This window comes from Zalophus californianus, chromosome 13 (genome assembly GCF_009762305.2).
Source record: "Zalophus californianus isolate mZalCal1 chromosome 13, mZalCal1.pri.v2, whole genome shotgun sequence".
Taxonomy (NCBI): Eukaryota; Metazoa; Chordata; class Mammalia; order Carnivora; family Otariidae; genus Zalophus; species Zalophus californianus.
This window is the reverse complement of record NC_045607.1, coordinates 36,084,738-36,099,930: the sequence shown is the minus strand read 5'-3', so window position 1 is coordinate 36,099,930 and position 15,193 is coordinate 36,084,738. Positions and strand designations below refer to the sequence as shown.

The following is a 15,193-nucleotide window of genomic DNA, read 5'->3' as shown; positions in this document are numbered from 1 at the left end:
GTGGCCACACATGTTCCTCTTCAGCAATTCTTACTCCTCCTATAGACAGATCACTGAAGTGTCACCTTCCAAATGGATTTCTTAGTTGGAGGCAGTGTTTGCTGCCTCCCACAACATATAGGAGTAATCCATGTGCCCCTAGCCTGACTCTTTGAAGGAAGGAGCTGTAGAGGGGCTCAGTGTTGATGACTGCTGCTGGCAAATCAGGCACTCAGTAGAGGTAATAACCAGGCCAGTTTTTCAGTTTAGGTGAGGGAGAATCTACTGTTGGGCCCAATTCGTAGTGTCCATCCCTGCCACCATGGCTTCTTTGTTCACGAGCCCATTGAGCAAGCCTTGGCTGGCTAAGGGAGAAAGGTGACTGACAGCCACAGAACAGTAGGAAGCTGAAAGATGTGGATTAGAAGACGATTGTCCAGAAGCAGGTTCAGGTGCTTTGGGGAGAATTGTAATGAAGTTGGAAAAGAGCTCTGAATAGGCTCTACTAAGTAAGGGCTGCCCTGTGTGTTAATAATTCCTGCCTTGGTTGCTGTGGCCTGGCCTGCAGGGTTGCTCTGTGACCTGGTGGTGGTGACAGGTTTCACCTGAGGAGAGGCTGGCAGTGTCACGGGACCATCAGAGCACATAGCGTAGCCTTAATAAATGTTTATCGTTGGCTTCAGTCTCATTTTAGGAATGGAAGGTACCTCCTGGGTCTCCTGGTCTACCCCAATCCTTGGGTCTTTTCCTTGGGCTCAGCTGACTATAGTTGCATAGCCCAGGGGTGCCTTGCCATCCCAGGAAGTCGCCTTTTGTTCCACCTAGCGCTATCACTAGCAGGGCCAGCCTCTGCCTGTGTGTGTATTTGTGTGTGTGCGTGTGTGTGTGCATCTGCGTGTGCATGTATGTTTCAGATGGTGGTGGAGAATCACCCTAGCTTCATGTGGAAGTATTGAGCATCCAGGACGGGTTCGTCTGGGCTTGACTAGGGCTTTACTCATGCTTCCTCTGGGACACAGCTCTGTAGGCCATTGTGAAATGCCAAACCAAAGCTTGGAGTGAATGGGGCTGTAGACACTTTCTCAAGCATCTGCCCTCAGAACTTCTAGGCTCCTCCCACCATGTCCAGTTGCTGCTCACTCCCTTTCCCACTAGCCCATTCTGTGACCTCTGTAGCCCCTGGCCACTTTTCGGGTGGCTTAACCAATTTCCCAGTTCTCCAGGCCATGCCATGTTCCTTTGAATCACAAGGGTTTTTTGTACTTGTACTTTTGTACTTTGTGCTTATCCATTGTTTCCCAAAAGTCATTAGCTGCTTTTCACCACCAGTTCTCTGAGGGTCTGCACTGGGGGACTGGCCAACATTTCTTCCTCACAATAGCAGTGGCCCATCCGATGACCCATCCCTGGTACCAGCTTTGGGGAGGAGAAGCTCTCCCCTAACCCCAGCAGAGGGTGCTCCAGAGCTCCACTTTCTTGTAAACAATAGCAGCCAGGCTATTCAGCTCTTGGCTTTCTGCCTCTGTTATCATTCATTGCTCAGCTCGCAAAGGTGGCAGGTTTTCCTTGCTGACCGTTGAGGCCCATCATGTGGTCTGAACTGGACTGACTAGTCCTTGGGTCTAGCCATGGCTTTGAAGATGAGCATAGGCCAGTCTAGGGCCAGTGGCCTCTATATACTTAGGGCAGCTCCCTGCAGGGTGACCTTGAAGTTCAGTGGTGCCTTCCTTACCTGTGTTCCCTCCTTCAGTAGGCTCCCTTTCCCAGATGCCTCTTTCTCTCTTATTCCAAATACCTCATCTTGAGTTATAGCTCCCATTTCTGGAAGGGAGATTGTCAGACTAGGTAAGCCCTGTGTGTATTTCCTGTTTGGCTGAAAACTCCCCTTCACGGTCTTCCCTCTACCCCCTGCTCTGTCCTGAAGCTGCTGGAGTTCCCAGCCTTCTCATCTGTCCTGGGGGCATGCTTCTGTGCTTCTCTAGGGCTGATCTTAGGTCTCCAGAGCAGTCAGATTCTCCAGAACTTTGCCTGCCATCTGGGACACTCTTCTATGCAGCTGAGCTACTGGGTTATTTTCACTGTCACGGCAGTCCTAGTGCCCATGCGTTTGCCTGGAGAGCTGCTGACACCAGACTTTTTTGCTCACCTTGGCTCTGCTCTGAACAACCACGATCAGGTACTTGTATCTTGGCACTTCAGTTAGAGATAACCAGTACCCCCAACCCCAAGTGTGAATATTTCCAAGTGGTTTGAGATTCTACTGAGTCCCAGCTGACTGCCTCACCGGGCCTCCCTCTGGGGAAACGCCCTCTGGTTGCTCATTCTGAATCCTGCAGGGCCTGATGACTCCCCTCCTCTCCTGCGAGTTCTCATGGTGGCCTACCAGCTCCTGTTCTTGCCTCTGCCACCCAGGCAGGCCCCTTGCATCCTCACCACACTTTCCCCTTCCCCCTCCTGCCCTGAGCCAGTATACAGACAGTTTTTGTGAAGCTTCTGAGGGTTTTTACTGCTCCTGGAACCACAGGGGAACAGAAAGGGGAAGAAAATAAACAAGGAAGTTACACATTCAGTGCTGACTCCCAAGCTCCACAGGTGGAGTTCTAGCCTGCTCAGTGGCCAAAGAGCCCATGTCCCCCACACCCCACCCCAACACACGCCATTCACGCCTCTGTTTTGTTAAGCTTGCTGAGAAGAGAACAATGACTCCTCAGTGAGGGACAGCTGTGGGGGCATATAAAGGGTCCTGGTTTGGGATGTAGATAGATCTAAGTTTGAATCCTCAGTTTGGTCTAGGTTTGAGCCTCAGTTTCCTTATCTGTAAAAACAGGTCATTTTTCCCAAGGTCATTATAAGGAGTAAAGCAGATGGCTAGGGCAGCATGAGCCCCAGCTCCTGGCTCAGAGGAGAATATTTGTTGAGTTGGTGCTATTCCTGTTGCTTAACAAAAGTGCCCTGTGTCCTACCCTGCTCCTTTCTCTCTTGCCTGCTCCTCAGGAGGCCTCTTCCTGACTGACTACTCCACCTGCTCACCCCGCAAGCTGAGTCCCTTCCGCTCCTTTGCCAGCACCGAGCTCTTCCACTTCCATGTTCCCGAGGACACATTCCTGGCTGTTTGGAACCTCATCATCTTCAAGGAGCAGGGGGGAACCTTTGGGGACCACTGCCCAGACCAAAGTGTGACTGTGTGAGTGTCCGAGTTAACATCCTGACCCCCACCTCCAACTCCAGAGCACTTTCCAAGCTAAAGTGTGACTGTATGAGTATCTAAACTGACCCAACCCCTCACCTATGTCCAGATTGAAGTGTGACTGAGTGAGGGACCTCTGGCTCCTGACTACTGTTTGACTGTGTGAGAGCCTGAGCTGACCTTTTACTCTTTATGCCCTGACTCCTGACTTGGAACCACTTTGCTGTATGTATCAGTATAGGGAATTCACTTGTGTTATTGGTGATGAGTGACAGTTCTTTCTTTTCCCCATTTCCCATCTCCCACCCCATTGCCTGTTGTCTTCCTCTCCTCATTCTGGTCCCCCAGGTATTTCCGGTCCGGGGCACCCCCTGTCATCAATCCCCTGCACACACACTTCCCAGGGGACACGGCTGTGCCTGGGGTTTTCTCACTGACCCTCAGCTGGACACTGCCCAACCGCACCTCAGGCATCTTTAACGTCAGCAGCCCCTTACCTGGGGACTGGTTCTTGGCTGCCCACCTTCCCCAGGCCCATGGCCACATCTCTGTCAAGGTGGGTTGATGCTGCCCAGGGTAGGAGGGGCCGAAGCTGCTTCTCCATGCCTGCAGAATCCCCCTCAGGCTACCTGGCATACCAGCATTGTGCCAGGGTGGGCAACAGCATAAGGGTGGCTAGGGTGGGGCGTAGCTAGAGGCCGGCTGTTCACCTGGTCGGCCAGAGGTCATGATCTGTAGAAGGCAATTTGGGAGTCTTAGGAGGACATAGTGGGTGCAGGTAGCTGAAGGGAAAGTGCAGAGTCTGGAATCGGTCAGAGGCCCTGGCACTGTGGAGTAGTGTCCCTGTTAGAAGGTGTAAGGGTTATTCAAGGTGATCAGAAGCCAGCCAGGGACTGGTCATATGCTGCTGCACAAACCCAGGACTGGTCTTGTTCTACATCTTGATTGGTGATAGCCCTGCAGACTCTCATAGGCTCCAGCCCAGTTGTTGGTCCATCTGGGAGAAAACGTTCCTCTTCTATCATAATTTCAGCTCCCTACGCCCTCTGGAAGACCATAGGAGAACACTTGGGGGCAGGGAAGCCCTTTCCTGTTAAAAGGAGGCCTTGGGCAGCTGGTGTCCATCCCAACTGTTGCTTCCCTTTTCTCCAAAGGTCAGCTCTGATTTCACTGAGCAGAGGTTTTTAAAGTCTGAAGTGTAGGTTCAAAGGTCAGTATGTTTCTCCATTCTGATTTGGAGGGGAAAGAAATGGCACAAAGTTTTCCTGCCCCTCCCAGGTACAGGCCAGATAGCCTCCTTGTAGTGAGAGGATCTATAGGTTTCTTACTCTTGTCCATTGGCAGGAAGGGAGGGTATGATAAGCTGGCCCTTGGCAGAGTGGGATGGCCACATGTGTGGGGCCAGTGGTAAGGGTGAAGGAATGAGCATAAGCAGAGCAAGGATTTAAAGAACAGGATGCTGAAGAACACGAAAGCTAGTGGGACTTGGCCATTGAGAAATTTCCAGTTGGGAAGATTTGACTCAACTGTATCTCTCCAGGCTGAGTTCCTTGAGGACAGTGGCTCTTTGCCCATGCTAGACTCACCTCTCCTCCTCCTGCTATAGCGCAGTGTTCAGAGAAGGTGTTATGATGCTTTTGAATGAGTTGAGAATTGTACAGGGACAGGTGCACTGGTCTGCTGTTGTCAGCGATGGGAACTATGGCTGAGGAAGCAACTTGAGGCCTCAGTGATAGGCCTCTCTTTCCTGAGAGGGTTGTACCAGAGAATTTCCTGTCAAGGCCTGGGAGCCCTGTGGATGACAGCATGTTGGGAACTCACCTGGAAATGGCTCTGGGTTCTGGGTAGATCTTGACTCTCATCAGAACTAGGGGTTATTCTATTCCAAGGAGTGCCTTAGGTCTTTGGCCAAATCCCAAAGAGCCCATTCCTGATTGTAACTTTGATCCTGATTTTCTTTGTGAGAACTGACAGGGAAAATCTTTCTGAAGCCCTGCTCTAGTTATCCAGAAACCTTTCTGGATGAGTAGGAGGAACTGGGGGCCTGGTTAGGAGAGGTCAGAACCAGCCTTGACATAGCCATTTGCATCTAGATCTAGCAAGTGGGGTCTGGGGACTCAGAACTGCAAGCTGGAGGGCTAGCTGGCAGAACTCCTGAGGTATGGCGATATCAGAGACAAGGGGACACTGTTACACCTTGCCCTTGAATGACAGCAGACCTGAATACCATGAGAGATGTAGATCTTTAGTTAAGGCGTCTTCTAGAGGGTTGGGGGTGAGGGACGGGCAAGAATCATCCTGTGGTTTCTCTGAGAATTTGATTATCTTTTGGAATCTTATATTGGCCTCTAAGGATTCTTGTTCTCTGGTTAATTCCCTAGACTCCAGCCTGTGAATTAATTGTCCAGAGCATTCCTCCAGGGTTCCATCTTCTTGACTTGCTTTCTCCTCATACTGTTGTTCTGACTTCCTGTGAGGCTTGGCCTCAGGTGGGGACTGAAGAGTCCCAACCATAAGAAGGCAGCACTGTTTCTACAGCCCTCCTCAGCTTTGGGGATGAGCTCAGACCTCCCTTCAGACCTTAGTCCTTGGGCACCTGCTTTGTCCCAGACCTTGGGTGTGAGGGACACAGATAAATAAGATGTATATTAGTGAGATTCAGGAGGTGTTTTAAGAGGACAAAGGAGAGATGGCTAACTCAGTTTGGTAATACGGTAGAGGTGGTTTTAGGAAACAGGAAGTGAGGCCTGATGTTGAAAAAGCAAGGGAAGCCATTCCAGGTAGTGGGAGTAGCATGGGCTAAGGCGCAGAGGGGAGAACTGAAGCTGTTCAGTGTGGAGTGGTTGTTGGAATGGGTAAGGGAGCTGGGCGGGTGAGCAGAGGCCAGATCATGAAGGACCTAGAAGTTTGAACTTTATCCTGAGAGTGATTGGGACCTTTAAGAGGTTGTGAAAGGGTAGTGACTTACTGGTCCACGCCATTCTCCTGAGCTCTGGTCCCACACTTCTGCAAGCTCCTGTGTCTATGCCACTGGCTACTGTATTCCTAGCACCTGGCACTAGCCTGGCACACAGTGGTGGCATGGCCAATTTTCATTGTTCTTCTGCTATCTTCTCAAATTCATAGGGTCCAAAACCGATCTCACTTCTCCTTTCCTTTTCCCCTTTTCCCTGTCAACCTCTTCTGTCTTGACCCATGCCCTGCATTGCCTTGCCCTCCCTGTCTTGGACCATGTGTTCATTCTGTGGTGCCCAGTCTGCACTGAGGGACTGACCTTTGGATTATAGTAACATCAGGTACCACCTGGCTCATTAGGGGAAAGTTTTCCAAATTTCTGGAGCAGAGTTCTCCTCAAATGCTTCCTCTTTCCAGCTCCAAGGTTTGAAAATAAATGAAAGCAGGTCAAGTAATGAAAACAAGGATAAGGAAAGCAAAGAAGCAGATTGTAGGGAAGAAAGGATCCGACTGAATCCATCAACCAGACCAAGTATAGCTCTGTATCTCAATTTGAAGAGATTAAAATCTGCTAACAGTGCTCATTCTGCTCTTCCTCCTCCTTCTAAATTATTATATTTGTGTCTTGAATAGGTAATATACGCACCTGGCACAACATTCGAAAGGTACAAAAGGCATACAGTGAAAAGTAAGTCTTCCTCTTCCCTTCACTCCTTCCAGTCCCCACTTCCTCTCTCCAGAGTTAAGTAGTAACTAGCTATTAACTAGTTCCTTCTATCACTCTTTCCTTCTTGAAACACTTTCTCCTTGTGGCCTTCATGACTTTATAGAACTGTCCTGATTTGCCTCCTGCCCGCCACTCCTTCTCTGTCTCCTTTCTTCGTGTCTCCTCTGCTTGGTGCATTTTGTGGGGCCCCAGTGTTTGGTCCTGAGACGGTTCCTTTTATTCCTTTTTATTTCTCCATTCTCTTGCTAGGTGTTTCCAGTTTTAAATACCACCTATAAGTTATGTTTTCCAAGTGTATTCCATGAGTCATAATTTCTTTAAATCTCAGCCTTTATATTTAACGGCTTGGTATCTCTGATTGAATGTCCAAGAAATGTCTCAAACTTAGCATGTACAAATCAAAGCAGAGCCCAAAGTGGAAATCTCATTGATTCTCATTTTACTTCTCCCAGCCCAAGCCTCTTCTCTCTAGTCTTCTTCTCAGTCAATGGCACTGCCATTCACCATTTGCTCAAGCCCCAAATTTAGGTGTCATACTTGATTCTTTTTTTCCCTTTATTTCCCTATAGCTAGTCCGTAAAGAAAAAGTCTTGTTGATTCTACTTCTAAAGTATGCTCTGAGTGCATCTGCTTCTCTCTTTCCATTCTGAGCAAACCTTCCCTGAGCTTTCTCCAGGGCCACCGCAGTAGCCTCCCAGTCATCTCTCTGCTTGCACTCTTGCCCTCTGCAGGCTGTCCGGCACTCTTCTGTGTTGTTTGGTGCTGACTGACTGTGGGCCAGGGGCTGTCCTCGGCGTCTTTGGGCATCTTAGTCCATAAGCCCTATCCAGAGTCTGGCACTGGCCACCCTGCTGAGGCCTTCCTCAGGAAACTCAGGCCCGCCATACTAGGACAGTCTGGGGTTCAGTCAAAGGCCTTCCTCCCTTGCTCCTTTCAGACTAGTTCCCACTCTACTTCTCACTTTAGCCCTCCTGGTTTCTCAAGTGTCCTTGCTTTGACCCCATTCCTTACATGACTGCTGATGTTGGCTCAGTTTGGACTTTCTCACTTGGCTTGTGCCTTGGCAGCTCCTGAAGACCTGGCTTCCAGTGCCCTTTCTCTGGCCCTATCACAGGGTGAAGGCTGCTGCATCTCTGCACCTTCCCTGCTCTCCAATGATCGAATGCTTCCCTCTGCAATAAGGGATGTGCACATTATACAGTTTAAGGAAGGAGCACATTTTAACCATTGAGGTCATGTCCACTGATCCTTCAGTTAAGCCAACAACAAGAAAGATGTAGAGCAAAGTGTTGCTTCCCCCTGGATTGTCCATCCAGCAAGGAAATGGGCCACCTCCGGTGTGTGAGCTCCCACCCTTGGGGCTCGCACACTGCAAGGTTATTGTGGTGGTAATTGCTCCCGTAGGAAGTGGGGTTGATGAGATGACTTGTGGTAGTATTTCTGGTCCTTAGGGTTTGACACCAAAAATGAAGGACATCTGCTTTGGGTATCAGAGATGGAGGTCTTTGAGCAACTAGGTAGGTTGAAGAGCTCTCTGAAAGGACTCTCTTTTTGTCACCCACTCTTTAACTCAATGGATATTTTCTTAGTGCCTAGTATTTGCCAGGTAGTGTGCTGGGCATTGGGGATGCAGTGGTGCAAGAGGCACAGAAGAATTCCAGGCAGAGGGTAGTGAGGTCTTTGGCCTGGCCTCATCAAGGCCTCCCTCCTTCCAGCCTTGGGGAGCTTTGCTGGAAGTCAGTGCCTTGGCTGGCTCGTTCCACGGTATGGAACCCAGAGGGATGTCAGAGCCTGGAACTTCTGTCAGAATGAGGTTTAGAGGTTTGTCTCGGTCGGAATAACCACATAAGTAAACCGTGGCCTCCAGTTTCTTGGGCCAGCATAAGGCCATTTGTCCAGAAGAACAGAGAAGCCTCATCAGGAGCCCTGTCCTCCTCTGACCTGCTGGTATCAGAGGGCTTAGGTAGCTGCAGATGCTGCAGAGGAGGGGCCAGAAGGGACTGTGCCCACTGAGGAGTGAGGAGGCCGTGCGTGCTGGGGTGGTGCCAACTCAGTCAGCGAGGGTCAGGGATCTCACCGAGAAGAGCAGCTTAGATGTGGCTGTCGTGTCCAGTAACAGGAGAAACCCAGCTTGATTCAGAAGGAGCAGATGTATCTGTGGGTCCCCTGAGGCAGAACAGTAGGAGGGGAGACAGAAAACAGGCTCTGGCTTCATAAACATCAGAGCTGCCCACAGCTGTGTTGATTCGTTTGTTCATTCATTTATTCAGTTGACGTTCATCTGTGAGGCATGCACTTTACATTAGGCTTCATGTCTGGGGGAGCAAAAATAAAATAAGACAAGGTTCCTGTTTTCAAGTTGCCTGCAGTCTGGAGATTGCCTAGGAGGTAGAGTGGCCCTTCCCCGGGGGGTGTTAATGCAGAGGCTGGACAAACACTTGGGAGGGCCGAGTAGGGAATAAAGGAAATGAAAGATTCAGGTTAGGAAGGCTGGTTGGGTTTGGACTAGAGGCCTCAGGGAGCTTTCTAACCCCAAAAGAGAGCCAGTGTTCTAAGTTCTTGAGGGCTTGGAGGGAAATGGGGTGTTTTGAAATTACCTTGAGGGGCTGTCCGGGAGTGTCCAGGAAGAGGGGTTAGAGTGGAGGAGGTGCAGGCCTGATTGTCTGGGGGGCGTGGCTTTGCGTCCCCAGACCTCACCCAGTGCAGAGGCTTGGAATAGATCCTATGCACCTGGAAAGACAGACGTGGAGACCAGGCAGGAGGGACCCAGAGCTTAGAGAGACCTCAATCCTAGCCCTGGGAGCTTTGTCCCCCACCTGTCAGCAGATTCTGTTTGCCTTGCTTCGGTAGCACCCTTGCTGTCTCTCCTCCCACCGCTCCTGCTTTTGTCTCAGGGTCTCCAGGATGAGTGTCAGTACCTCCTTCAGCCGCAGCTGATTGTCCGGCGTTTGCTGGACGTTGCTGTGCTGGTGCCTGGCCGTCCCTCAGAGCAAACCCTCTCGGCCCACAATCGCTCAGCCCTCTACAAGTAAGTCGAATACTCCCGCAAACCTGACCCTTTCCCCTCTTCCTTCCTTGGCTTCAAACAGGGAACAGGGTTCTTTTGGCTGCTCAGCCTGTCTACCTGTTCCTACTTTTCCACTGGCCAGCCTGGGCTACGGGGGCCACCCCGAGCCCCCGGGGGGTTGGACCCCTGCTGCCCTCTCTCCCGGCCCCGAGGGCAGGAAGCAAAGAGGCCTCCTGCCCTCCTGTTTCCCTGTCCCTCCGTGCCGCCTTCTTCCTGAGTGTTTGCCTCAGCCTGGTGTCCCTCTCACTCTCTCGCCTATACTTTCTTACCCCCAACCTCCCCTCTGCCCAGGGTCTTTGTGCCCAGCTTTACTTACAGGCTTTCAGCACAGCTGGCGTGTGTGGGGAGCCGCGGGGCATCGGCCTGCCCCCTGACGTTGCGCCTGCGCCCCAAGGCCCCACCCCTGCACAACTCAAGCTCTTTGTCCTGTGGAGGTGCCTCGGTGTGCCAGCTGGAGCTGGCACTGCCACCCTGGGGGCACTGGGTCTACGTGCGTGTGGAGATCCCATCCCGGGGTCCTGGCAGGACCATCCGCTTCCAGCTGTGTGTGCGGTTGCAAGGTCAGAAGCCCCACATCTGCCTTGGCCACTCAGCCTGTTGCCGACATCTGTGGCTGGGAAGAGGCAGCCATGGTGGTTGTGTTCAACTGACCCTCTGCCTTGTCCCTATAATCTCCCTAACCCCCCAGGCTCCTTCACACTCCCTAAAGCCCTTCCACTTGAAGCTTCGATTCACTGGAAAGCCTTTGGATCATTTTTTGCATTTGACTGGGGCTAACTAAGGGACCTCATTACTCTCCTTGATTTAATCTCGTTCAGTTTCCTGGGGGTAGGCAGGGGCATCTAAAACCTCTGGGACAACTGTCCTTGCCAAAGCCCATGCAAATCAGTGAGAGACCCCATCATCTGTTTCTACAGTGTCTTCACTGTCCTTGGGGAGGGAGAGATGACCTTGACTCCCTCCACATGACATTCTGTTGGTTGTGACCACTAGGAACACCCTGGGCCCTATCTTGTGACCCTGAATGCCCCATACTTCCAAGGGACATTTGATTCTAGTTCTCATCCCCTCCCTACTCTTTGCTAATTCCTGTCTGGCTCAGCTCTGGTTTGTGGTGGGGCTGCAGGGCTTGTGAGGGTGGCAGTCCCCAGCACTGATTTCCTCTGCCCACAGAGTGCCCGCAGCCCAGCCTGTCCCGTGTCCTCGTCCCTGGAGCTGCCATGAACATGCCCCAGTCACTGGGCAACCAGCCACTGCCCCCAGAGCCGCCATCCCTGGGGGCCTCTGCGGAGGGGCCTGGGGCCACGACCCCACCAGAGCACTGCTGGCCAGTGCGCCCGACACTGCGCAATGAGCTGGACACCTTCTCTGTCCACTTCTACATCTTCTTTGGCCCCAGCGTGGCCCTGCCCCCTGAGCGCCCCGCAGTGTTTGCCCTGAGGCTGCTGCCAGTGCTGGACAGCGGAGGTGTCCTCAGCCTGGAGCTCCAGCTCAATGTGGTACTCTTGGTGGAAAAACGGGGAGGCGGCGGCGGGGGGGTTGCCCTGGAGGGGAGCTTGAAGGAGAAGATGACAGGGTTGCTTTGGGCCCACTTTACGATTAGGGACAATGTCTCAGCCCAAGTCTGATCAATAAACATACAGACATTCCCCTGAGTGTTGACTCTACTACAGATAGGGCTAGGTCAGCCAGGGCGACTCAGAGTGGGCTAAGTTATCCCAGTTTTACAGGCTAACCTTCTACTTCCCAAGGGCCTCTGTGGCAGGTGTTCACTTTCCTTGCATAGCTTCTGTGATGGGGAGTTCACCACCTCTTGAGGCCACGCGGTCCATGTTTAGACAGCTCTGATTGCTAGAGGAAGTCGTGACATTCCATGAAAATCTGCCTCCGGGATTTCTGCCCACCGGTCTCTGTTTTGCTCCGGAAGCTATATCCAGTGAATCTATCCTTGTCCTTTTTGTTTTTCTTTTCTTTTTTTAAATTAATAGACTTGATTTTTTCAGAGGAGTTTTAAGGTTACAGAGAAATTGGGCAGAAAGTACAGGGCGTTCCCATATCCCCCCCTCTTTCCCTGCACAGTTTCCCCTATTATTTTGCATCTTCAGTGTGGTACAGCTGTTACATTCCTATCCCGTTACGTAGCCCTTCAGATGCCCCTCACCTCCCCATAGCTGAACAACCTCAGCATCTTAGACCTCTCCCCATCTTCCGCTGTCTCCTCTGGTCCTAGGGCCTCTGAGATAAGTGATCCAAGGGGGTCTGACCAGGGTGGCAGGCGATGTTTGTGCGGCCTGAGGTCACGTTCCCTCTTTGAGCTGCCACATCACACTGGGGGATCACCTGGGGTTGTGGTGAACTAAGATTTCAGAGTCTTTTCCTTTTTTCTTTTTATTTTCTTCAAACCAGTTGTATACATTTACTTTTTTATTATAAAAGTAATAGGATCACATGTAAAAACTTTGGAAAATTGAAGAAGACCTAAAACTGTGTGTCTTCTCAGTCCTTTTTCCACATTAACTTCTGTGTTTATCTACTCGTCACTAAGGGACACACACATTTTTGTGCCGGGAGCTGGTTCATGTGAACTCCTGCCAATTCCCACCTTGTATTTTTGCAGTGAACTTTTTAACTTCAGTGAAAGCATTTATGTCCATCTTTGAGGCATTGCCTAGTACTAGTTTGGGTCTTGGGTTTTCCCTGCTTTATGTAATTCACACACTTGAAAAGCCAACCTTCTGTACCTCTTAGTTATTATTTTCAGCATTGAATAAGACTGGGCTTAGGGCAGAGCCCTGTGTCAGGCCATTAGTGACTGTCTTAAATTGACATTGATCCAGTAATTTATGTACTATTCCCCAGCTCTGGAGGCAGGCACCATTTCCCTGTCAGCCAACCTGAGACCTGGTCTGTGTCTAGATGTGGTCTTTTGTAGGACATGGCTCAGAACTTTTTAGTCCTCCTGCTGGTCAGGACAGATCAGATTCTTAAGCCCAAAGACATTCCTTATCTCCGTACTCAAATTCTCTGTGACTCTTACTGCCTTTGGGCTGTGACAGTGAGGTCTTGATTTGACCTTGAAACGATAGAGCCTGTTTCAGAGACCAGTAAGACCCATACTTGTTCTTCCTCAGTATCTTGAGAGTAGAGGCCCAACCCCCCTGCAACCTCTCACCCTGTCCCTTTGTGCATTCATCTGCTTATATTACACCCATCTGCATGCCATGATACTTGTTACACACCTCAAACAGCCCATTATATTTATTCTGAAAGATATATTGGCTCATCTACTCTGATTTTTCCCTCCGAGTACTTTGATTTTTCCCCTTGGAATCAAGAACTGAACATTTGGATCAGAGAACTGCATACCTAGAGGACATTTTCCCCCCTTTGGCTTCCAACTAGAATGACTTTTATGGTATAATACTTTGGTATATTACCCTGGCTTGCATTGAGGGAAATTATAAGCAAGTTGTATGAAATTTACTCTTGTGGTTGAGGACAGGATGCATGACAGAACACAGTGCTTCTTTGATGAGAATTTTCCTGAGAACGACCGGTTTGGATGCTGTGCTTCTCTTGAGATTCTAATTAAATTTTATCTTATGGACTCGTAAGATAAAATCTGGTAACTCATTATGTTTCATTTTTTTTTTGCTTTGGTTGCTTGGAAGTTAGCATCAAATATATGGCTCACATCTAGGGACAGACTTTATTTTTTTTATCTTGATTTTTAAATTTCCCTCATGCATTTATTTTATCCTATTATATGCATTTAATAAGCTATATCAAATCCTTTTTGAATGAGGTGAGCTTATGGCATTCTGTTACTTTTATTCTTGTAGACACTCCTTACATAATCCTGTGGATATCTGGTTTCTTTAAATCCCAGACAGGTTGCTACATTAACCCCCCAGGCATTCTATTACCGCTGTTCAGTACCTAGGATCATTTTACCTGGGGAAGAGTACATTTCTTTACACTCCTCCTGCCTTCAGACCCAAGTGAAGATGATTGAAAACCTCACAGTTTCCTTTGTTCGCAACTAGTTTCTACATCCAGCAACAGCCCCCCTCTCGCTCCCCCCCCCCACCCCGGTAAGCTAGATGGGACTGAAAGAGGGTGTTCTCTCTTGTCTGGACAGAGTTTAAACAATTCTGCTCAATGACAGCATTCAGAACTGGGCCTTGCCTTCTCATCAGTCTTTGAAAGATCTCTGCTGTGGAGGATCTGGTGTTCTCCAGTTTTTCTAAGAATAGGGGTGAGAGAGGGAGAGAGGGAGAAAAGAGAGAGAAGGACAGAGAAAGAGAAAGAGGGAGAAAGAGAAAGGCAGGCTTCGGTGTGGAGAGAACCTGTAGGAATGGGATGTCCAGTGAGCTCCCGGAGGGGTTTCTGGAGAGGTGTTAACAGGTGTAGGAGTCTGGGGGCGGTGGGGTGGTGGTAGGGTCTGGAGGGTGTGACCTCTTCGTTTTCATACCTGCCCTCCCCAGAGCTCCCTGCTCCAGGAAAATGTGACGGTGTTTGGATGCCTGACTCACGAGGTGCCCTTGAGCCTAGGGGATGCAGCGGTGACCTGTTCTAAAGGTGGGAGTGAGGAATGGGGGAAGCACAAGAGGCTTTAACTCGGGGGCTGGGCACAGTGGGGGATGGTATGGAGGAAGGATGGGCTAGGGAAATATGGTCAGGTGGGTGAAGGTTCTTTAGGTCTTGACCCCACACTGACTCCTCCTCCCTCTCGCTGATACCCCCTCTTCTCCCTTCTCCCCTAAGAGTCCCTGGCTGGCTTCCTCCTCTCCGTCAGTGCCACTTCCAGAGTGGCCAGGCTGCGAATCCCTTTCCCACAGACTGGGACCTGGTTCCTGACCCTGCGCTCCCTGTGCGGGGTGGGGCCTCGGTGAGCGGGGCGGGGCAGGGCGGGGCCGACCTGGGGAAGGAGCCGTTTGGGACCCGGCTGACCGCCCGCTGTGTGTGCGCGCAGGTACGTGCGGTGCCGGAACGCGACGGCCGAGGTGCGGTTGCGCACTTTCCTCTCCCCCTGCGTGGACGACTGTGGGCCCTACGGCCAGTGCAAGCTGCTGCGCACGCACAACTACCTGTACGCGGCCTGCGAGTGCAAGGCCGGTGAGCGGGCTGGGCTGGTGAGGGAGCCGTGGGCGGGCTTCCTGGGTTGGAGGGGCTGCATGGACGGGCGGAGGCACCTTGAAATGAGGATGGGTTTGGAGAGAGTGGGAGGGTGGAGACCACCCTTCCCTGGCAATGTCTAGGGCCTGGCGAGAGGCCC

At 50.9% G+C, this 15,193-nt stretch overlaps 1 protein-coding gene across 6 annotated transcripts in view; it reads left to right on the top strand.

Annotated features, from left to right (window-relative positions):
- TMEM8B (transmembrane protein 8B) overlaps window positions 1-15,193 on the top strand; it is a 41,195-nt gene that overhangs the window by 16,118 nt on the left and 9,884 nt on the right. For 4 of the 6 annotated variants that reach the window (XM_027614798.2, XM_027614797.2, XM_027614801.2 and 1 more), the window contains exons 2-9: window positions 2,974-3,163; window positions 3,515-3,722; window positions 9,743-9,876; window positions 10,207-10,475; window positions 11,089-11,414; window positions 14,403-14,496; window positions 14,683-14,806; window positions 14,891-15,033. In XM_027614798.2, the coding sequence (XP_027470599.1) occupies window positions 11,136-11,414; window positions 14,403-14,496; window positions 14,683-14,806; window positions 14,891-15,033 (640 nt within the window). In that variant the 5' untranslated portion in view covers window positions 2,974-3,163; window positions 3,515-3,722; window positions 9,743-9,876; window positions 10,207-10,475; window positions 11,089-11,135. The remainder of the gene's footprint in view (window positions 1-2,973; window positions 3,164-3,514; window positions 3,723-9,742; window positions 9,877-10,206; window positions 10,476-11,088; window positions 11,415-14,402; window positions 14,497-14,682; window positions 14,807-14,890; window positions 15,034-15,193) is intronic. The other 2 variants (XM_027614800.2, XM_027614799.2) reach the window with 1 other exon arrangement.